The following is a 24,431-nucleotide window of genomic DNA, read 5'->3' as shown; positions in this document are numbered from 1 at the left end:
TTAAAAACTGCATGCCTTGTACATTCTCAAGAACTGAAAATTGTTGTGAAATAAACACCTGAATGACATAAAGTGGGCACCAAACGAGGTTAAAAGCATAAGTCAGCCTTGACCAATTAGGTCAGCCCTGGGGTTTTTGCATCATATTACCTTCTGCAATCTCTGATCATTTGGTCTACCTAATAAGTTACTCCCACTCCTTGTCTATAAAACCAGCTGTAGGTGAAGATTTTGGCATTTTGGTCTCATAAGGTATTCAACTTGTATTCTGGACCAGACATATCACTTGCACAAATGAAGCTACACTTTGTCTTTGCCTTGGCCATTCTTATCAAGTATGCAGGTAAGTTGCTGCAGATTGCCATTGGATAGTCAATACTAAGTAATTCCTAGCACTGTATTTTTCTCATTCCTAGTTCTGTATTTTTGAATATTACAGATTGACCTCCTGTACCTGCACAGATCATTGAGTTGAAGCATATTCCTCACTCATACAGAATCATTTTACTATTTAATATAACCTTGTGTTTTTTCAGCTTTACTGTAGAGGGAGTGAACCGTGCAACAATGCATAGATTATGTTCTAATAAAGCACCACTCTAGAGCTCTAGAACTGGTACTCTCCTTATGTCCATGATTCAATTCATGGTTACAGCAGTGGGTCTCTTCTTATATGTAAATTGGGTGCCAGGGCTGAATGCAATAGGCACCACAGTAGCTAGGCCTGTGGTTTAGGCAGCAAAGTAGAGAAGCCGCTTTTTCCAGGTATTATTATCAAGCACATAATTTTTCTATCATCAGATTCAGAAAAAAATATAGTCTTCTAACATTAGCTTGTTTTCACATGAATTTATATTATTACACATTGTCACAATATATAAGACAGGTTAGGTTCAGTAATATGCGAACATATTCTGTCTGCAAGAGATGATCCTATCACATGGATGTTGCTTTGGGGACCTAAGGTTGTGTGCCCACAGAATTCAGTCTAATGGATATGTGCTGATCCAATGACCAATGAAACTTGCAATCACTAAACATTTGTCCTATCCATATCCTCTATACCTTGGAACTATAGCTGCAGTCAGCAGGGTTGATTTACTTGATGAGCAGATAATGTTCACATAGCAAAGTAACTTAGCTTATTAAGTAAAGAGAAGTGGCATTCACTTCAACCATCCAATTATGTGTAAGAAAAATTCTGTTTCTCCTCTACACATGATTGGGTGTTCAAAGTTTCCTTTATTTACAAAGCTAAATAAACATTCACTTCTATAGGTGAACATTCTCTACTCCTTAGTAAATTACCTCAAAAGATCTATATCTAGTATAAGGTGGGTTTAGCCCTCCAGCGGGAAAGCACTAGTCTGGATCTTTCCAGGTTTTTTTTAAGGTTTTCTCCTTATGCTGTTCATTTTTTGCCTCATAACTTTCAGTAAAAGACTAGCACAGAAAATTAGAAATTAAGAGGGTTATTCACAAAAGGGTGAAGAGTTTGGAGAAGAAAGGAGAAGTGAAGAATCTAGGACAACATAGCTGAACTGGAAAGTGAGCTGAATTGGGGAATGTTTCCAATTCAGCTATTTTGTCCTAGATTGTTCACTTCTCCTGCCTTCTCCAAACTCTTCACCCTTTTGTGAATAACCCCCTAAGAATTTTGGAGCTCTGTCATTTAACTCATGAGGAAAAGCTTAGATAATTGAAGAAACAGTGGGTTAAATTTTAATAAATTGTCAACATGCAAATGACCTGAATGGAAGATTGTACACAGATCGTATATGGGTTCTAAAAAATTGTGACTTAATGTAGCTTTGACATAAATATAGGATCATATACAAAATTGCAGATGTTTCTTTATTTAGAGATTTTTCAATCCTCATATATTCCGTATTTTCCGCTCCATAAGACGTATTGTTTCCCCCCATAAGGGGGGCAAAAATGTCTGTGCGTCTTATGGAGCGAATCCCTCTCGCCCAAAGCCCGTGACAGGCGTGTTTTTTTGTACATTTAGCCCTGCTCTGGACAAGCAGAGCTAAATGTATTAAACGAGCAGCGGTTCCCACTGTACAAGTTATCTAATCAGATCACTTGTATCAAATCAAGCGTCGGCTATCATGTGAGGACCCCCCCTGCAATGGTTTTCGGGGTCCCCCGCTCCTATGGGGGACCCGTGACCACGGTATAGGAGCTCACCATAGAGCGCATAGAGCAGACGAAAGAACGTCTGCTCTGTGTGATCACTGAGACCGTGGCGCTGTAATCACAGCGCCACCTGTCTCAGCTATCACTAACTGCAGCTATTACAGACTCCTATACTCCCTGCGTCCTATGGTCCGGTGGGCCTTATGCACCGATATATCGGCCGCCGAAACATATCGGCCGAAAATTGCACTTTTGGCATAATGGCATAATAATATAAGGCAAATGCTTTGTACCCGCCCTCTTTTGCAGTTCCCCATCAGGTCCATCAGCAGAGGGCGGGTACAATGCTAGTTTACTATTGGCTATTGCAAATTGAAATAGCCAATAGTAATGTCCCAATGCTTTTTAATTATGATTTTTTTTTTCTCTATTCTGACATTGATCGTGTCAGAATATAGTCTACGGCTGATTTCACCCGATGTACGGCTGAAATCAGCCGTACCAGCCTAAGGTGAATAGCCGAACAGTGTTCGGCTTCTGATCGGTCATTCACTCGGCTGCCCTCGGCAGCATAGTGAATAGACCCCATAGAGGCACTCAACTGAGATAAGGGGAGGCAAATCAAAGCATCAGCATTTTATTGTCAAGGAGTTCAGTCCATCCATTCTCATGAAGATAAATCTCTGCTGCAAGCCCAGTTAGTGCCTCTGTATCTACTTTGAATATATGTATATATTGTGATGTATAGTGATATACTGTATATAGATAGATAGATAGATAGATAGATAGATAGATAGATAGATAGATAGATAGATAGATGTTTATTAAATACATTTCACTTTGGAATACAGCCTTTAACACTTCTTTCTTTTTTTCCCCATTTCTAGGAGCCCAGTGCATAAGTAAGTATCTCAGATTTGATTCCGCTCATTTCAACTGTAAGTGCAGTATATGTTTTCATATTACAGGTTAACCACACCATAAGCCTAAATGCTTAATATTTAAAATGTTACATAGCAAAGCATTGACACAGATTTTTAGATGATGTAATCTGACTATACATTGTTGCTGTTTGTAGCCAGACTGTTAGGAATCAGCACCAGAATGTATTTATCAATTCAGTCCCTTAAGGGTTAAGGTACAGATAGTATTATTAACTGTAATAAAATATTGATATATATTTATAATATACTATACTATACATATGTGCAATGCATGTGCTTTAGGTGATGACTGTAAAAATATGGATTTTTCATCACTTTGTGCCCAGGACAGCAAAAGCGAGTAATTCCCAGTGGGGACACAACCAGCGATAAATACCTCTAAAACAACAAAAAAAAGTGTGGCTTTAGATACACTGGCACATATTTTTAAGACAGTATATCTGACATTCAGAAAATATTCTTTTGCATCTTGCAGGTCCACGTGTTTTAAATGACAGTGATTTATTCACCACTAGAGAATATTTGGTGAAAGTCACATTCACTGCTTTCTAACTGGACCCCTTTAGGTTTAAGCATTAAGGTTAGATAAAGGGTGAGCCTTATTTAACAGCACTAGGTTTGATTTTAAGGCTCAGTTCTAAGGGTTAGGTCTCGGCTTGATGTTTGCCGTTAGGGGGTCGGTTATACTTGAGCTTGAGCATTTTTAGGCAATTTTGAAGAACTATTTTGCAGCTGTTACTGCATGTTTTTCAGCCGTTTTCAGGCATGAGCGGTTTTTTTTAGCCAATGGAAAACTAATTACTTGGAGGAGGAAACAGTTATTAGGGCAAAACTGGGTGATACACGCAAATTACCTACATGCTTCAGGGCAGGTGTTTTTCAGGTGTTAATATTAAAGTCTATGGGGCCAAATCAGTTCTGTCTGAAATTAAGCTGATGTACCTTTTCAGGGCTTGTTCACACCAAATGTGGCGCATTCCAGAGCGGTAGCTGCTGGAACGCACTGCAAATCTTGCCCTTGCGTTCTGGGGCTAGAGGGGGCGTGGTGGTGCAATGAATTCAATGGCACCGCTTAAACGCCCCCCTGCCTGTAGTGCGATCGGACGCGTGACAAAACTTTGCCTGCATTCCATTTCCACTGCAAACCCAAAAAATGCTGCGTGCTCTATTTTTTGCGTTTGCAGTGGAATGGAACGCAGGCAAAGTTTTGCCACACGTCTGATCGCACAGCGGGCAGGGGGAACATGGAAGCGGTGCCATTGAATTCACCGCCATGCCCCCTCCCACCCCAGAACGCAGGGGGAAGTTTTGCGAGGGATTGTGGTGTGTTCCAGCAGCTACCGCTCTGGAACGCACCGCATTTGGTGTGAACAAGCCCTCAAGCTTCATGCTACAAGCAACACAACACTCAAGTGTGAAAATAATGTTATTATTCATGCTAAGCATTGCCGCGTTTCACACACATAAACGCTCAGGTGTGAATGGGGGCTGAGGGTTAACAAATCATATTAGGGGATAAGTTGTGTGTTAGGTCCACAGTGAGGGACGGGTTACATGTGAGACTGGTAAGTGTTAAGTGTACGTACATCCAAAATGTAACAAAAACCTGTAAAATCTCTTTCTCTTTCGAGGCATCACTTAACAATAACTCTATGAGAACAATGAACACGCACAGCTGCACCAATTCTCTGCTGCAAGTGTTCTCATTGCTTGAGACATTGTACATAAAGTCACATTGCGATCACATTTCTTGAACAAAACCTTTTTTTGTTAAATGTTTGCGAATGTTTAAGGCCAGTTTTGCAAATTCCTGTCTTTGTCCCCAGTTCTGGTGCTTTGCAGGTGTTTTTGAGCCCGGTGACATGGTCTGATAATGATAATTGACTACGGAGCATCTTCCTTTTCTTCTCTTCACAGCAACGTACAATGATACAACGTACAATGTTACACTAGGTCCCTGTGACGCATGTTCAGGGACCTGTGATTCTTACAATGGATGCTCGTGTAGCGATGGCTATAATAACTGTCTACCAAGTGTAGCTGCACCATGCAATATTGTTGATCCCGAGCCCTGCTGTCCAAGTGGCTTATACTACAATGCTAGTGATTCCTGTTGCACAGGTAAGAATAATCAAAGTCTGTTCAAAGTGTACTTTCTGAGTCTGACCATATAGAATAGAAATGTACTGCGCCATCTTAAACGGATGTGTTTATGCTGTCTTCTGCAGAAACTCCTATCTGTACGTCAGGATGTGCTCCAGATGAAAACTGCACTGTAGGAAAATGTGTGTGTAATGGCAGCATGTACCAAAATTTGAGTAAGACTTTGTTCGTTTTCTTTACTTTGCAATGTCAGTCTAGACTCTAGCCATTTACCTTTAGAGAAAGTATAGTATGTTTTCAGTTGGGTGTATATTTTTATTGTATACTTCAAAGTTACTTTACTATACTAGTTACTATACTTTACTATACTAGTTACTATACTATACTTTACTATACTAGTTACTATACTATACTTTACTATACTAGTTACTATACTATACTAGTTACTATACTATACTAGTTACTATACTATACTTTACTATACTAGTTACTATACTAGTTACTATACTGTACTTTACTATACTAGTTACTATACTATACTAGTTACTATACTATACATTACTATACTAGTTACTATACTTTAAAGTTACTTTACTATAGTAGTTACTATACTTGAATATACAATGGATGCTGCTCTTTGATCTTTAAACATTTTCGTTTCTGCAGCATCACCTTGTTCCCTGACCATTGGCCCTGATATCCTAGTTTAGGGGCTTCACTTTCCTTGCTGGGTCCTATGGAGCCACCCTTGGGCAAAAATGTAAAGCAGGATCACAAAGTGTTACTTTAATAAAAAACTGCAGAAATAAGAATATTAAAAATGACTTTTCAAATTTCATGAAATTTTAGTGATTGGTTAGTGACTAATTAGTGACTAATTGGTTAGTGACTAATTAGTGACTAATGATTTAGTGACTAATCTCTCGCAGTCCCTGTGATCAGAGGTGGGAAATGCAGCACAAGGACCCAGTCAGTTGTGCTGCAGAGAAAGATAATCTCATCAGTGTGCAGCTTTTCATTTCACTAATCACAGTCTGGGGGAGGGGCAGTGTTAGTGAACTGCAGCAGAGAAAAACCAGGTCTCCTGCCTAGCAGACAGGGCAGTGCTGTGGGGCTGTGCTGTGAAAATCACAGAACTGGATGGACAGAAATACAAACCCTAAGGCAAGCAAAACTTCTTTCATCTGTATGTTTAGATGTTTGAGACAAATGATCATGCAAGCAGAATAAATGTCATGCTTGGAGAAAGAAATAGTGTTGTAACATATCAGTGATGAATTTTGCATCTGAGATTAAACTGCATACTAGAATGTAGATGCAATCCCTGTTATAATATCAAACGTCTGAAACCTTCCTGGAATAGTAGGGGCCCTCTATTTAGGACACAAGTGAGATAACCCATCTTGAATGAAGTCGATCTACAAAGAAATTTTTTTTTTGTATCAAATAGATTGGATAAGGGTTAGAATGTGTGTTCTGGTGTTATTATTACAATGTGTGCTCCTGATGGTTACATTTCCCCCTTTTAGTCCTGTGCTGCTGACCTCACAGCAAAGCAAAAGTAAATTTTCCCAACAAAGACAATAAAAAATGTGATGGGTGATAAAAATGTGTCTTTTTATTGCTTTTTTTGTCAGTGATAAAGAGATTTTCTTTTACTTCCTGTTTTGGCAACCACACAGGAAGTGAAAAGAAAAAAAATTTCTACAATGGGGATGCGTACAGCAATAAAAAAAAAAAAAATCAGATATAGGTTTTGTGGCTCATAACTCACCAATCTTTGTATTATTATTTTTTTTGTAAGGTGACTGTGATCATAGCAAAGTGTTTCAGGAGCCTTCCCTGTTCAATGTGCTTTGGTTGAAGTTTGATATGTTACATTTTTAAAGATCAACTCCACCTAAAAACTGATACTGCGGTTTTGTGTGCTTGTGGGAAATTGAAATCACATGCTGGCTTCTTTAATCTCACGGAAAATCCTGTGGAGAAAAATCCCCAGTAGAACTTTTTATTTCACCCAACTGCCATGGCTAAATCCTACCATGGATTCTATGTAATGCAGAATATACAAGTACCTGAGGAACTGACATGCAAGCAAGTGACACCTTCTTTATGACCTTGTGATACGTAGGATTAGGCCCCATTCACACCTAGGCGTATTGTAATATGCGCGTCTGTCCGTCGCGCGATTCCAAAGGCTACTTGGCTGTATCCCAATGGAAAACGCCCTACAAAACGGCCCAAAGTAGTCCCGGGACCTTTTCAGGCGTGGGCCGTTTTGTAGGGCGTTAGGGACGGGCGGAAATACGCCTAGGTGGGAACGAGGGCATTGACTACAATGCTATTTATTTTTTTTGACCGTTTTGTAGCGTGTTCGTCGAGCGTAGGACGCGCTACAAAACGGTCAGGTGTGAACGCAGCCTAAAGGGGTCAGAACCACACTACAGCAATAGGATTTTAACTGCTTTCTAATGTAAGGAGGTATCTTACTGCCTGTAAAGCTTTGCATTTCTAATGGCCATGGTAGACCTAACAGTAGTTAGTCACATTTATCTGACCAACTCCAGCTGAATGTGACTAACTACTACTACAAGTCCTTTACAAAACCTATATGTTATTTCAGAATGACATTTTATCATGCTTTTCATGTAAAAAGCAAAAATGTATTTTATAGGAATGGAATCACTGTAATACAGTGGGGCTGCAAATACAGCAATACATATGGGGATCTTGTCCTTTTCTTTAATAGCTAAGGGCTGCAGCAAGGGTTATCATACCCTCTGCTGCCAGTACAGGTCTTTCACACAAAGCAGCGCCCCAGCTCTTCAACGGTCTGACATGCCCCCCAAATATTGCTCCATGCAACAGAGCTACTCAAGGAGAAAGAGTGTTGTTGGTTGGAACAGTGTTTGCTTTGAGTGTGGGGCCACTGGAGCGTCGTGCCACTGCTTTGTGAACTGCAGTCTGACTCCCCTAGGTACTGGCAGCAGAGGGTGTTTTAAAACTTGCTGCACTACTTTCATCGTTAAAAATAGTAAAAGAGCCCCATATGTATTAATACAGCCTGACTGCATTCCATCAATAAACAACAAGGGTTCAATTAGGCTTTAAAACATTTTTGTTTGTCCTTTTGTTAGTTTACCCGGCCAAATGGTTGAAAGTGTCTTTAAACAGTAGTGGGTTGTAAGAAGAGTGACCAGTGCACATCTACAAGAAAACGATTTTGTATACATTGCACAATGATTGATTTATCTTTTGCAGCAATTGGTAATTTTCACCCTACCATCGTCTGTGAAAACAGCATAATTACAGTCGGTGTCAATCAATGTCAGTTAGACCTACTTGGTTATGACCCTTCCTCAATTCACCTGAGGGAGACAGGAGAAAACTGCAGTTACTTTTTTTCAAATATCAGCAATGGCAGTAGAAGGATTTTTGTCCAGACCGAAGCAGCATCAAATTGGTGTGGAAACACAGTGGAGGTAACACATTATTGATTGATTTATTTGTTTATTTTAGCAGCTCCTATGTTGTCAGATTGTGTGTTTTTTTTTACTACGGGAAACACATTTTTTGGAAAATGTGACCCTTAGCAATGTGTTTCAGTTTTTCTGAGATAGCACAAAGCCCCTGTTCAGCCAAAACATTTTATTTCATCTTGGATATAGCAGGAGAGAGTAAAGGGCCTCTGTCAGCTTTTTTTTTGCTGCCTGTGTCCCTATTAGGATGATTTTTTCTCACTTCCTGTCAAGAACGAAAGTAATGTAAAGTCTCTGCAGCTCAGATCCAAACTGTAGAAAAGGTTGGAACTTTGAAAAATGTTTTTTGTGACTTTTTTACCTTCCTGTCGTGGTGACAACCACAGTTTCCTATAGGCATCACAGTGCTAGAAAGTGAGAGAAGATCTCCCCAATGGGGTCACGGCTAAAAAAAACTCTTCCTCATTCTATTAAAAAGAATTAGGGCTAGTGGTGGTTTTGAGGATTAACTGTACTTTTAGTGTAATTATCCTTAAAATACAATTTTCCCCAAGCAAGTTTTTCCCCTACCATGCCATGATCCATGGAGATCTTCTCTGCGGGGACATTGGGTGTTACACAGTCACTTCACAAAAATCTCCAATCCGGACCATGTGTGCACATTCATTCCTATGAGCAGCCCATCAATTGTTGGGGTCAAAAATTGACAGGCTTCATTTCCACTTGTGAACTTAGTAAAGATACCAGCTTTCTTTATCAAAGCATTTTTTTACTGCTAATTACTTGACATGGCAGAGCAGATTGAGATTTAAATAGTAAAATGTCTAACTTGTTTCCATTTGCTTAACAACACAATGACAGTATACCCTTCTATCCACAGAGCGATGAATCCAATATCTATATTTCCAACACCATTTACATTGATATCAAGAAAACAGACATCATCACAAAAAATCCTATAAAATTTAACTATACATGTGGATACACACGGAATATGCAAACAAGTCTGCAACTGCCTGGAAACATAACCACTCAGTAAGAAAAAGATCACATATAGAGTTGCTTGTGCAAATATACTGTCATATTTGTTCTGTCTCCTTCACTAACCTCTCATTTCCCTTAATTAAAGGAGAACTATGAGGTGAGTGCTTTTCACTCACCTCATAGTTCTAGCCGACCTGTGACAATGAGACTGTCACAGGTCGGCTCAGTAGATCGGGAGGTGAGCGAACACATACCGGTGTTCGCTTACTTCTCGATCATGTCACGGCTCTTTGCCGGGATAGGGGAGGGGCTGGATTGGTGGAACGGACGGGGCCGGGTACAGCTGGCTCTACCTCTAGATAGGCAGAGCCAGCTGTCACTCACGCAGCTGGGCGGATCTCGAGATCAATGTCGGGATCCGCTCCGGCTGCGGCGTCTCAGTATACCGCGAGCTGTAGCTCGCGGTATACTGAGCTTAGGGTGACGGGAGGACAGTAGTTTGTGTCCTCCGGTTACCCTAAGGAGAACTATAGGGACAAGCCCTGACCCCATAGTTCTCCTTTAAGTTATGCTTGTTATAGCATTTAAACATATACAGTATTTTATTTAAATACAGCTTAGAATTTTGTAGATCCAAGAGCATGATACTTTGTTCAAAATTATATTAGAGTGTACCTAGCCTTAGATTTTGTTATTATGTTTAGGTTAATGGAGTAATCAGCACATGTAACACTTCTAAGGTGTAATACCAATATCAGTCAGGTGTAATACCAATTTCAGTTATAGCTGGCTAGTCCAGCTACATTCTCTAAAGGCAAGCAGGCCTACTGGTACTTGGTTGCCCCAGGACTAAATACACAATGCACAATGCTATAGACACTGGTTCCAAGAGATGGAGCAAAGATATACAAAGGAGTACCCCTGGTCCTTGGAATAGTAAGGTGTGGACTTTTAGGTGTTAGGTGTAGATTTGTAAGCAGGGGAGAAGCCAATAATGAAATCCAGTAACAGGCAGAGGTCAGGGCAGGTGGCAGACAGTAAGCATAATCGAGAAGCAGGCATAGGTCAGGGCAGACAGCAGACATCACAGAGATCACAGTTCTCACCCTGACAATGCTTTAATTTGCTTTTCTCTCCAGAATGCCGACACATCTCTGTTCATTTATCCTCCAGGGTCAGCACTTACTTGCTGGGCTGAAATGCTGGCCCTGGAGTAATAATATCAGTTGTTTGAAAAATTACAGTGTTTTGTCATGATCAGCAGAAGACTGTTGGTGTTGGGGGGTTGGGGACAATTCTAGTGCATGATCAAGGGAAAACCTAAACATGTTCATAAATAGATAGTCAAAGGGTATTTGAAAGAGATGCTAAGGTTCAGACACTGTAGGGAGAGTCAGCCTAGAACAGGGGTCAGACCCATATAAACATTCAAAAACTAGATAGCTTTGACATACAAACAGTGACCAAGGGAGCAGGGAACTGCAGGTGTCACCAGATTGTGGGATCGACTCTTCACAGGTATAAAAGTCCCTGAGAACACCCAAGTCTATTAAACCTGGAGTCTATTAAACCTCTTTTATCAACAACATTACACTAGCAACATAAATCTGGTGCAAATATACTCCGTGCAAGTTCAAACACTCGCAATTGCTATGATAAATTCCCCCTCATGTTTTTTGTACCTTTTTTGCACGTGTTTTCATCTACACTTGTTAAACCTCATTTATCAACAATATTACACTAGCTTGATAAATCTGGTGCAAATATTTTCCGTGCAAGTTCAAACACTCGCAATTGCTATGATAAATCCCCCATACCCCCCCACCCCCTTGGACTTAAAGCCTTCATTTTTTCAGTTTTGGAGTGAATAGGAAACAGTTGTCAGCTGTGTCAATTTTTTACTGCTGTCTGTTTCTATCTCTTTAAGTGACACATTTTCCATGTTATTTGCACCTTATTTATCAATGCAGTCTAAGCCTTGATAATAAATGTAATTTTCGTTAGACATATAGGGGGGAATGTATCATATTAATTGCGAGTGTTTGAACTTGCACGGAATATATTTGCACCAGATTTATGTAGCTAGTGTAATGTTGTTGATAAATGAGGTTTAATAAACTCCAGGAAAAATTACTCGTAAAAAGCTTAACTGTCGCTTCTTGAAGAAGTGGTCATGGGGACTTCTTAGGTTGCGATTGTTTTCTTAGGTGATGCTCCAGTTTCATACAGCCCCAGAACAAGTGCAGATGAAAACACGTGCAAAAAGTAGTGCAAGCTCTGGTGAAAACAGAGGAACATGTTAAAAGACAGATTTGCACATAAAAAAATTTATCTAAAGGTGCCCATACACCTTACAATTATCTGCAGATTTTCTGTGGTCAGATGGAAAAATGCAACAGATTGGCCCACGTGGAAATTACTCCATCCACACAGTTAAGTCTAGATGGAGGAATCTGTTGCACCTTTTCCATCTGACCACAGAAAATGTGCAGATAATTGTAAGGTGTATGGCCAGCTCAGGAGGATAAAACTGTTGTAATTGCTTTGATAAATTCCCCCCAATGAGTAGAGTAGCAAATGTCTGATGAGGTCATCCCTGTGCCCTCTCCTCCTGTCAGCAAGCTCCCAGTGCTAGCGTGGCCTCCTCCTGTCCCAGTGAGACTCCTGTACATGAAATTACAGGAAGACATTACAAAGACAGATCATGGTCCTTTTAAAAAATCACATTGTTGCATTGGTAACAAATACGTATCATAACTAGATTAAACAGAAGCATTTTATAGCTGTCTAAAATTCAGCTTTACCTACCTTTTTATTCCTACCGTATAGATTTAATGATAATGGGGCCTCTCCTGCAATTTCCTTAGTATGTTATTATTCACTGAAACCTGGTTGAGTGCTAAATTATCCAGCAAATATGTTTTTGTAATGTTTTCAATTTTCATATTTTTAGTGTTCATCCTTTGATTGGTCTTTTCTTTCCAAACAATGTACAGATCCTTTTATTGCATTTGAAAGCTTCTCTTTATGCAATATAAGCTTTTTTAGAGTTGCATAATCTGACATTTTAGGCACAGATAGGTGTTTAAAAGACTTTGCTCTGTTATCAGGAAATGAATTGTAATTTAAAATTGTCATTGATTTACTTTAACATGTGTTTTGTTTTCACAGAACGGTAGACCTGACGGGAATCAATGGGACAGGTTTATATCCTGTTACCATGTCTGCTTATAAAGATTTAGCATGTACAATTCCATTTACAAATGATGATACAGTGGTTGTGGGATCAGACATCTTTGTGGGAATATTTGTGGCAGGAGCTGATTCAGATATATTCGTTCTCCGGATAGAGAAATGTACTGCAAGTCCTACAGAAGATCGTAATGGACCAAATAATTTTGTTCTTATAGAAAATGGGTAAGTATGCTTTTCTTATGCAACCAAGTAGATGAACGCAATTGTAAAGCCCTAGAATGTCATATAGCACAGAGTGCTAAATGCAAAAGAAACCGATGTAATTAAAGAACCTTGCGAACATCTTCCTGATTTTGTTAGAATCTGTAAAAGCGACCCTAGTTTATTGGACTACCACTTAAAAACTTATGGTGTTATCTCCTCCACTCCTATCCAAGAAGCAAAATTTTACAGGAAATGTTGGTGGAATCTTAATGTTACTTTTTATTCATTGCAACTTTAGAAAGATAGCCATCCATAAAAACAATAATTTTTGCCTTTCACTGATGAACTGATTCACAGTTCATCAGTCATGAAGTGTTAGTGTGGCGTCATTCAATCTGGACCTGTGTGTCAGCGCACTGCAAAGCACAGTAACATGCCTATGCACTGTGTTGCCAATGAAAGGGTCATGTCCAGTTTTAGGTGCGCTGAGGCACATTGGCAGCCCATTCCAGATATGTGGGCTTCCTTAATGCAACATGCATGTGGCATCATACAGCAGCACACTCCAAAGGTGAGAAGGGGGTCTTAGTAAAGGATAACTGACCACCAACAGCATATGCAGGGCTATACAAAGTGTGGACATGCTGGGGTTTTAACCCTTTCATGACTAAGGCCTTTTTTTTTCATTTTTTGCACCCATGTTATATTCCACATTTTAGGCCTGACAATTACTTAAAACCCCCACACATTATATATTTTCTGAAAGCCAAGACCCTATAGAATAAAACATTATGTTGCACGTTATTAGCGCATGTTATGACCCCCCACAGGTCATCAATTTAGAGATACCCAAAAATACTGACCATAGAATTATTGCTCTCATGTGTAGCATGTGTAGCGTGTTCGTCGTTTTCATAAGTGGGCGCACCCGACGCGTGTTTATGTGGTGACGCACGGGGGCAGGGTCTTTAAAAAAATTTACATTATTTTTAGATTTATTTAATTTAAAATTAATTTTAATTTTAAAAACTGTTATTTTATTTATTTTTTTATAAATTTTCAAAAGACCCCCAGTGTCACCTTTACACTCAAAATAAGCTATGGAAGTGCAGATCGCATTTCAATAGCTTATACCTGGGATTCTGGAGCCCAGCTCTGACAGCTATGGGACCGGAAGTGACGCAATCTGCATTGCTCCAGCTCCCATAGAATGGGGAGGGGATAGACGGACAGAGGTTCGTCTATCTCCTCCCCAGCTCTCCAATGACACGAGAAAATACGGTCCCGGGCCCGTAGGAGGGGCATCGGAGCCCGGGAAGCACGGTGGGGGCGTGTCGGGCGGGGGAGACCCCTTCACCGGGCCATAGAAGCAATCTGGCGACAGCTGAGTTGCCAGAATCGCTTCTATTGTAAAGCCGACAGTTGGCTTTATAAGTTTAAACAGAGTCCAAGCAGCAAAAGCCGACGGGAGTCTGTTTAAACAGCCCAGATGCTAGCGACGTACACTGTAGGGGTTACCCATGGCACAAAGGGGTTAACCATGGCATAAGGCATGTATTTATGGCACTAAGACACTAAAGCTGGGTATACACTGGTAGATTTTCATTTGGACTATCATACATACAAATCTCATCAGAACATTTGATAAAGCCATCAGAAACTTGATCAATGTCATTTAAAATTTTGGTTGATCTTAACATTCAGTTTTGGAATAATAGGAGGTTCCCAAATGGAAACCACATTCACTGTCAGAATTTAGTTAATTTGAGAAAAATGTTCCATCTTTCTACTTCGATTGTTTCTTCATGGTTGAAATCGATTGTTGATTTGATCCTGTGTATATCTAGGAATATATACCAAGCCCATAATAGCTTACTATCTAAAAAGAGAAAAGATAAATACAATAGGCATGGAAGAGCTGTTGTAGGTATAGATGCCTGGAGATATAAGGGGTTAGTATATACTGTTGCAAGGGGCAATATTTGAACTTTTCGCTTAGTTAATGCCAAATAATTAATAACATTAAAAAAAACTGTAGGAAGTGTGGGAATAGTTTTATGCCCCTTTAGACACCCTTGGGTTGATTTAGTAGCGAAATATAGACTGTTCACATAGCAAATTGAGTGTTTATATTGGAAGGTTCACTTAAAAGCAAGAACTTTCAGGGTTATTCACAAAAGGGTGACGAGTTTGGAGAAGACAGGAGAAGTGAACAATCTAGGACAACATAGCTGAACTGGAAAGTGAGCTGAATTGGAGAATTTTCCCAAAGGAGCTATGTTGTCCTAGATTGTTCACTTCTCCTGCCTTCTCCAAACTCTTCACCCTTTTGTGAATAACCCTGTTTGTCTCTCAATGAGATGAAGGCACATGGAAGGAGGAGTTTCACAGCTCTGTCTCATTCACTTGTGTGTAAAAATTCTAGCTTGAGTTACTAGCTCTGTAATAACAGATATTTCGCAACAGACAGGAAAGAGATAAAGGGAAACATGGAAAAGCTAAAGTGTGTGCTGGCTTTATAGAAGAATATATAATACATATAAAAAATATAACAAAACATATTTTAAAAATGGTATTTATTACCTGTTCACATTATAAATAATGTAGAAATAAAATATGTACGAAAGCATTTTGTTAGGAACACTATGGCATCCAATATTGTGGCGATAAAGAGATGCACATGGTAAACAACCATGCTTATATAGGCTGTGGCATTCATGTGCTGGTTAATTGGTATTAATGAGCCCTAAGTAGGCAAAGAAAATAATCCCCATATCATAGTGCCAAATTCTAGTCCTACCATCTGTGTACCTCAGCTGACGATGACTTCTAACTGGAGTTGTTCATCTCTGTGGTTTTATACATTGTGTGCTGTCACATGATTGGCTAATCCGATAAATGGGTGAATAAGCAGGTGTTACAAGTGTGACTAATAAGTGCAGTACATATTTTCTTTAGGGCATATGCACAGTGTGAAGTTGTAGCAGCACAAGATATTGCATTGGTATGATGTGGCACCAGTTATTTAAAATGGCACCCCAACAAACCTTGCTCACGGACGTGTGTTGCAGTGTAGAGCAACTCACACCAGCACATTAACGTGCTTGCGGTGTGCTGGCAGAAATGGCGCATTCACCATTTTTGGTGCATTGGCAGGCCAATTATTTTCATAGGGTTGTCTTAATGCACTGTTTTTAATGCATGGCATAATACGCAATAAGCGCATGTGCAATAACGCACCACAATGGTGTGAATTGGCCATTAGAGTAAGCACTGCGCCAACTGTTGGCGCTATATAAATCCTGTATAATAATAATAATAATAATAGAGTAAAATGTGGTAAAAGCTGGGAAGTTAAGTGGTTCTCTAAGATCACTGCCTCTTTTTTAATGTCGTCAAAAATGATAACTTAATTATGACAAGTTGCAATATTTTACTTCCTACAAAAATCAAGTAACAATAAAACCTGTCAGTTTGGTCAGTAGTTTTATATTATTTCCTTTTCTTATTTACAGCTGTGCCAAGGACACTGTTTCTGCAGATATATATGTCAAAGAAAATGGAAATTCAACAGAAGCACTTTTTAGAATAAGCTCATTTAAGTTTCAGAATTATGACAGTGTATACATTACCTGTGATGTCCGTTTGTGTGAGAAAAGCAATGGAACATGTTCTAAAGTAAGTAGTAATTACAACATTTTCCCTGAAATAAGACAGATTATTCGACAGCAATGAAGCAATGCTCAAAGTGCCTACATGACAGTCTAAAAATATATTCTACTGGCTAGGAGCAATATGAATACACTCGCAGCTTATGATCATTGGGAGAAATCTAGTCACTGATTCCTTCCTAATAAGTCAGCGGTAGAGGTGTCTGCAGCCTGCCTCTCTACCTGGCAAATGTGTGCAAATATAGGAATTAAGGGACTAATATGAAATGAGGAAAGATGGTCCTGTTATTGCAGGTGAGGGAAAGGGACCTGTCTGGAAGTAACAAGCAGAGGTCTGCTCCTATTAGCTTAAAGGGCTTATATAGTAAGTGAACACAACACTGGGAGGAATTCATCAAAACTGGAGCAGACAGAATCTGGAACAGTTGCCCATGGTATCCAATAAGCTTCTATCTTCAGTTGGTTCAGTTAAACTTTGAAATAAAACAGAGAAGTTGATTGGTTGCCATGGACAACTGTTCCAGATTCTGTCTGTTCCAGTTTTTATTAATATGAACAATGGCTTAGGTTGTCGTTACTTGTGCAGCACTTTGACAGAATTAGAATGCCTGGCTACTTAAGACATAACATAAAGCAGGGGTGGGCAACCTTGGCACGTCAGCTGTGGTAAAAATACAAGTCGCATGAGGCACTGCAAGACTCTGACTGCCACAGGCAAGACCCCTGAAGACAGATGCATGATGTGATTTGTAGTTTCGTCACACCCGGAGGGCTGAAGTTGCGTACCCTGACATAAAGTATGCATTGCTACCAGTATCTATTGTCAATGCTCATTGTGATTTATTGTTTACAATTACAATATCGGATATGTCAACCAGTCTAACAATTTATGATTATTTTGTCTTTTCTTTACAGTGCGCAGCCAGTGGTAAATCCTCCAACATAGATACTAATGAAATCCAAATAGGCCTAAATATCGAAGGTAAGTCTTAATAATTGTCATACATGTAGACATTTTTTAAATTTAAGATGTTACCCAGAGACGTATGTTTGCTTAAAAGTGCATACTATTCAGTTCTATCTATTGGAGTCGTTTTCACTTTCGGTGATATGAGGCAAAAAAAATCACTCCATCTTTTTTATTTACTATCCCTATTTTTTATATTTTCTGCACATATGTTTGTGTCTGAAACAAGTGAGCAACAGTGAAAATAACATCTTTAGCGTCCATTTTTTACCAATTAAAGGGCACTATATATTATTTGTCAAGATTCAATGAAAGCTGAACTCCAGGAACGATGTTTTATGGATACTTACATTGGTCCAGGGTGGCTCACTGTGGTACAGACAATGATAGCTGGTCTCTTCCCGCTGTGGCTTCCCCTGTGCATACTGAATCCAGACAGTACCACCAACATTTGAAGAATGCATTTTTTTTCTCAATGAATACAAGGTGTTCTCTGACAGGACAAGGTGAAGGGCAGATGGTGATGTCACAATCTCCACTTCGTCCAGTTAGAGAATACTCTGTATACCAGAACTCTAGTTACATCTCTTCAACCAGCAGTTAGAATCAGACCTGCCCTAAACGTTTGAATCAGATCGGGGATGGGAAAAGATGATTTCAGTTCTTAGGCTCCTTGCACACCTTTGTGTGTTGGATGCAGTACTGTTTCCGTGAGTTTTAGATTTGTTCTATTTGTTTTACCAATGGAAGGGGAATTTTTCCAGAAACCACAACAGAGAAGCAGCAAGGAGGGATTTTATAGCATACCTTTCTTGCGCGGCAGCAAAAAGCATAGGGGTGCATGCATCCTTCATAGGAACGCATTGCTAGGCAAGGCCCAGAGACTTTTCTGCTGTTCATCCGTATTGAATACTAGCTGTTTTAGTATCTGGCTTTCTTCCCCCTCACCTTGCTTTATGTGCGGTTCATCTCCACTTACTGTCTCAGTTCTCAGAGGCGTAGACATATCATAAGGAAGGAAGTATCATATCATTCCTAAGGAAGTCATTTTTGCTCTGGTGATGTAAACCTGTGTTCTGGTCAAACACAACCCAATGAAGAGTGGTAGCCAAACAATATATGGACGACTTGTCTGTACTGTGCTGTTGGCTACTTTCAAGATTAGAAGATAAAACTCTAAACAATAGGGTACATTTTTTGATAATACATTCATAATTCTGTTGACCTTAAAGCTGACATTTTATTTCCTTACATTTTGCCTTCACTGGTTCCTTCTTTCCCCTGTCATTAGCATGGGAGAATGTAAATATCAAAATTCCTTGATGGGTGGATGTCAGTCTGGGGGAATGGGTGGTCCTAGGCATGCTGCATTTGCATATGACCATCGTAGCTAAAGCCCACATGTGATGCTGCAGCTCCATGATTAAACAAACTGAGATACAATGAATTAAAGGGCAGGCCAAAGTAAGTAAGTGATCAAAGTAGGTCATTTCAATACAAGAGAAGAACCTACACAATTGGGCAAGACTCAAGGTAACGCTGGAGTTCAGCTTTAAAATGCATGTAAAGCCAAACCTTTTTTTAAGGTTTAGATCAGGTAGGGAAGGGTTAAAGCCCTGACAGGTTATTTTTTTTGTTACCTGTTTTCCCCACTGGGTAGATTTTCCTTCATTAACTGTCCTGAAGTTGCAACAGGAAATGAGAGGAAATCTCTCCAAAGTGAATGAAGTCACTGGAACGGGTGTCCCCATGGGGGATTTTCCCTTCACCTCATGTGCTGGTGACAGCTCAAAACTTTTTGGATTTTTCCGCACTTTCTATCTCTGTGGCAGTGGTCACCAGGACAAAAAGAGGGGTGAATCTCCCCATGAGGACATACACACACCAATAAAAAAAAAACCTGACAAGGCGTCTAACCCTTCCCTATCCCATCGAACATTAAAAAACATTTTTTGCCTTTACATACTCTTTAATTTACTACTCTGACTACTCCTAGTTTAGTATGTCAGTGATTGTTTTTGACCTTGTAAAATATTAATAATTTATCTAGCATTCCATTAATTATTGTTTTGTATCTGCAGCTAAATATGACTTCGCCGACAACGCTGGCATAAATACAGGTAAGATTTATAGATAATGAAGATGTTTATCTTGAAATATACCATAAAGCAGGGCTCAAAATTTCCCCTCGCAATTTGTGAGTGAAAATTGCGAGGGGGCGAGTGGAAATTAAGCCATTGAGTCAGACACTCAGTCATGGACCGAGTGCCTGATGCTTCTGCCCACAGCCGTGCATCTTCCCATATTAAAGATGGCTGCATGACAGCAGCCATCTTTACTAAGGTCCGTTCTTGTATCTTTACTAAGGTCCGTTCTTGTATCCTAGCTCTTGTATACCCCCTATGTGACACACTCACCTACTGCTGTCACGGTGGCGCTGTAAAAGTGAAACTACAGCTCCCATAATCCTCGGTGCACAGGCAGGAAGTTATATAACTTAGTTAGGTTTTATTGCTGCGGTTCAGTGTCTGTCTGTGTGTGTGTGGGTGGGTGGGCACTGCCTCTTTAGGGGACCCTGGTCTGTCATGTGCTGGAGCAGTGCTGAGAACAGGAAGCAGTGATAGAGCTGGTGAGAGATGCTGCTCGTCCACATTATCCACACTCTGTACCGATCTGGGCACTCGAGGGCCTCTGTTAGGGGAGGCAGAAAGGGGCTAGCTATATTAGGATGAAGGTGGAATGATAGACCACTAAATTCATGGGCGTCACAATACAGGGGAAGCCCTGGGGTGAACTGGCAGACCACAGGAGCGGCTCCAGCAGCTTACTGTGCCACAGGTCCCCTTCATGCAGCCTGAGCTGCAATAACTATGCATGGGACCAGAGTTAGTCCCAAGTGTCAGGCCCCTGCCAGCAGGTAATTGAAGGGGACATAGAGATGGGCTGGGGTGCCATGTGTGTGTTGTGGGTGAATGTGCATGCGTAATGTCCTGTGCGTTGTGCTGTGGCTGCATGTGTAATGTCCTGTGTTCTTTGTGCTGTGGCTGTATGCGTAATGTCCTGTGCGTTGTGCTGTGGCTGCATGTGCAATGTCCTGTGTTCTTTGTGCTGTGGCTGTATGCGTAATGTCCTGTGCATTGTGCTGTGGCTGCATGTGTAATGTCCTGGGTTCTTTGTGCTGTGGCTGTATGCGTAATGTCCTGTGCGTTGTTTTGTGGCTGTATGTGTAATGTACTGTGCCCCGTGCGTTGTGCCCTGTTTGTGTTTGTTTGCATTATGCAGGGCAACTAGTGGCGAGTAACTTTTCAGGCCTGGCTAGTGGCTCATGACCTGAAATTTTGAGCCCTGCCATAAAGCATCATAGAAGACTTAGCTGTCACTATGGAAGTCTGAAATCTCTATGCAGCTATTCTGCAGCAAGAAAACAAAACATTAGTAAATATGGTGCTGTTGCTCAGTTTAGCCAATCTGTAGTCATCTGTATTCACTTCTCCTGTCTTCCCCAAACTCTTCACCCTTTTGTGAATAGCCCAGTATAGACAGTGTTCAAGGCTTCTGTCAAGTTTTTATTGCTCAATTACAAGAAATAGCCAGCACACCACCCATGTACCTCACAAATTTGTTTAGGTCAAAATGCAAACATCATATAAAAAAGATAAGAAGGCACATGGCATTCACTGACTGTTCAGGGCCACGAAGGACCCTTTTTTTTCCAAGGTGATAGCAAGGTCTGGAAGAGGACTTGAGGGGAAACTTTCCAGTGGGGACATTTGTTCTACGTTTTAAGACATGAAATCATTTTCTACATTTTTACCATCCTAAAACATTTTGTTTTTGTTCCTTTTCTCCCTCTAGTTGCATCTTGGGCTCTGTTGCTTGGAATTCAAGCAGCATTTCTGTTTATTAAGTTCTTTTGAAATCATCTGAGGATCTGAAATCACCTCTATGTGGTCAGCAATAACATATATACTTCATTAAATCTAATAGCAAATCAACTTAATTATTTATTTTCTGTACTGGACTGAGATATCTAATTTGTGTACTGTATTTATGGTCTTTGTATGGTATGTCTAGCTTTTATGGGGTGTCTGACCATTCTTCTGACTGGGCAGCTAAATATATTGTCTTGTATATAAACCAAATAATAAAACACTACAATCTGCATTAGCATGTGTATGGTGTACAAACATCCAATAAATCTATGAAGGTGTTATACAAAGCAGTTCAACAGTATGGACACTGGAGACCAAAATAATTAGAGTCTGTTGCTGCAACACTTGAATTGCCTGTAAGCTGGGAGAGTTTTCACAAATTCAGTTCCTAAAATTCTACCCCCAACATGTGTTGTTATGATGTGCATTTAAATCAGGTACCCACAAACAGAGACAGTAATATATTTATATATAAAGGGATGCACATATACCAAGTACCGTACTTGGTACAAGTACAGATACTTTTCCAGCTACTAGGCTAGAGAAAAACTCAAGTTAGGAGGCAGCTTTCATTTTTAAGGAGCATTGGCTTAGGTGCAGCTGGGATTTGTGCATCCATGTTTCAATGTATCATTTGTGTATCATTATTTTATTATTAGGGATGCACCAATACCATTTTTTCCAGACCAAGTACACGTACGGATACCTGTCCAAGTACTCACAGATACCAATACCTTTTTTTTAGTGTCATGTGACAGTTTTTCTAAAACAATACAGGCTAATGATTTCAGGACAGTGGTGTGATGCTGGTAGTTCTCGTGAAAATGCCACGTATTGGCACTTTGTACTTCCAGTGATCTACAAACAGAAGAATATTCAGATAGTTTGTTTGATTAGATGGTGTAATTACTTTTCCTACACTATATCTGACTCCAATTGTTATAATAGTGATTTATCACTCAACGAAGCAGCCTACTTTGCAAATCTGTTTGTGTTTCTATCTGAAACTCCCCACTAAGCCTGTATTTCACTACTGTGATAACTCATTCACTTTTTGTAAACAATGGGATTCTTTCCACACAGCTTAAAAGTAATCTTGCTAATGATGAGTAAAAAGTGGATTTCCATTTACACAGAGGCAGTCAAAAAGTGACCAAGCAGTGATGGTCCTCCCCATTGGAAAGCTTAGTATAACATTCAAACACAGTGTCATATAAACATCCTGCATTATATGTGTATTTGTATAATACAATATCATGAAACATCTCCATTTCGGATGATGTCGAAGCTTACACAGGGTTAATGACATTACCAACTCTCTTAGGTTTAAAACAGATTTACTAAAGAACGTGAAAAAGAGCAGGAATAAATCCTTATAGTATGTTGGCTGTTTGTGCTCATCACAATCTCTGAACCTGATTGTACCTTGGTGTACACTGTGATCCCAATATGTTGTGCCGTTTTCAATAACCTTTTCACTTAAAAAAAAAAAAAAGATGAATGTGACCGGCTCCCTAATTAATGAAATCCAAATGTACCAAGAAACCCTGTAAATATGTGACACAGGTATTTAGCATATGGAATCTCATGGGCCAGCTAGTGTTTGTGCATGTGCAAAGTACAATATCCCTCTGCTAAAGTACGGGAATTATTGTGGAACACCCAGGGCACTGTAAAGAGAAGGATGATGTGGCATGCGTAGCACACTGTTTCAGACTGTGGGTGCAACCAAACTGCACTGGTAGTGGGAGGGACTTAAAGGGGCATAGCTGAATAGAACATGAGCCTACTCTTGATATATTCACAACATACATATGCCATAGTCCTTTTCCCCCCTAATTTTTTTTTGTACTGTATGTACAACCAAACCTTTTTTGATAGAGTAGGGAAAGATTAGAACCCCTGTAAGGCTTTTTGTTGCTGTCTGTGTTTCCGTTGTGTCTACTCACCCTCTTTGTCCTGGTGGTCACTGCCAGAAAGACAAAGTAATGGGAAATCAAAAGATTGATGGGGGCATCTGTTCTGGAGAGGTAATCTCTAGAATGTTGGGAAATGTCCTATTACATCTCCAGGACAGGAAATAAATGAGGGATCTCCCCAACAGAACCCAGAAAGGATTGTCTTATGTTGCTGTTTCAAGCTATTTTGTGTTTGCCCTTTTAATAAACTGCATTCTACTTGATTTACCTGGACTACAGTGGAGTGTCCTTGTTACAATAATATAATATATATATATATATACACATATACACACACACACACACATACACAATTTATTTACTGTGCTGTAAATTAGAGTCTGACAGACAGTTGTAAACAGCACAAATTATTATGTCTCATTATATATGCTTTTTGCACACAGAATATAGACCGAGAACAGACAAGGAGTCTACTTTATAGAAGAATTTCAATAGTTGGGGACTACATAGAAAGTAGCAACTGTTGCGACAATAAACACTTTGGTCAGGAGTATGTAATTACAGTATAGCAAATAGAGTTCAGGGGTCAGGAGTATGTAAAGTAAAACATGGTGTATATAGAACAGGGGTCAAGAGTATATATTGCACAGTACAGGTGAAACTCGAATAATTAGAATATCGTGCAAAAGTTCATTTATTTCACTAATGCAACTTAAAAGGTGAAACTAAAAAATGAGATAGACTCATTACATGCAAAGCAAGATAGTTCAAGCCGTGATTTGTCATAATTGTGATGATTATGGCTTACAGCTCATGAAAACCCAGATCCACAATCTCAGAAAATTTTTGGCAGTGTGGGCAGGTGCCAAGTCCTGCTGGAAAATGAAGTCA

The 24,431-nt window shown here is 39.8% G+C and overlaps 1 protein-coding gene across 1 annotated transcript; it reads left to right on the top strand.

Annotated features, from left to right (window-relative positions):
* Positions 1-294: 294 nt before the first annotated feature.
* On the top strand, positions 295-21,606 carry LOC108795714 (pancreatic secretory granule membrane major glycoprotein GP2-like). Its single transcript, XM_018567002.1, has 10 exons — positions 295-343; positions 3,030-3,044; positions 5,315-5,404; positions 8,451-8,671; positions 9,549-9,703; positions 12,824-13,069; positions 16,567-16,729; positions 17,638-17,704; positions 19,771-19,809; positions 21,545-21,606. The coding sequence occupies exons 1-10, from the start codon at positions 295-297 to the stop codon at positions 21,604-21,606; spliced, it is 1,107 nt and encodes a 368-aa protein (XP_018422504.1).
* The last annotated feature ends 2,825 nt before the right edge of the window (positions 21,607-24,431 follow it).

The sequence above is a fragment of the Nanorana parkeri genome, unplaced genomic scaffold (genome assembly GCF_000935625.1).
Source record: "Nanorana parkeri isolate BGI_ZX_2015 unplaced genomic scaffold, ASM93562v1 scaffold996, whole genome shotgun sequence".
NCBI lineage: Eukaryota > Metazoa > Chordata > Amphibia > Anura > Dicroglossidae > Nanorana > Nanorana parkeri.
The sequence above is the reverse complement of the archived record's forward strand: the minus strand, read 5'-3'. Positions and strand labels throughout refer to the sequence as shown.

Bases quoted from the DNA above. Each gene is read 5' to 3' on its own strand.
- LOC108795714 (XM_018567002.1), top strand. From the start codon at position 295: ATGAAGCTACACTTTGTCTTTGCCTTGGCCATTCTTATCAAGTATGCA. The intron at 5,405-8,450 runs GTAAGACTTTGT...TATCTTTTGCAG, and splicing joins CAGCATGTACCAAAATTTGA to CAATTGGTAATTTTCACCCT. The intron at 13,070-16,566 runs GTAAGTATGCTT...TCTTATTTACAG, and splicing joins TTTGTTCTTATAGAAAATGG to CTGTGCCAAGGACACTGTTT.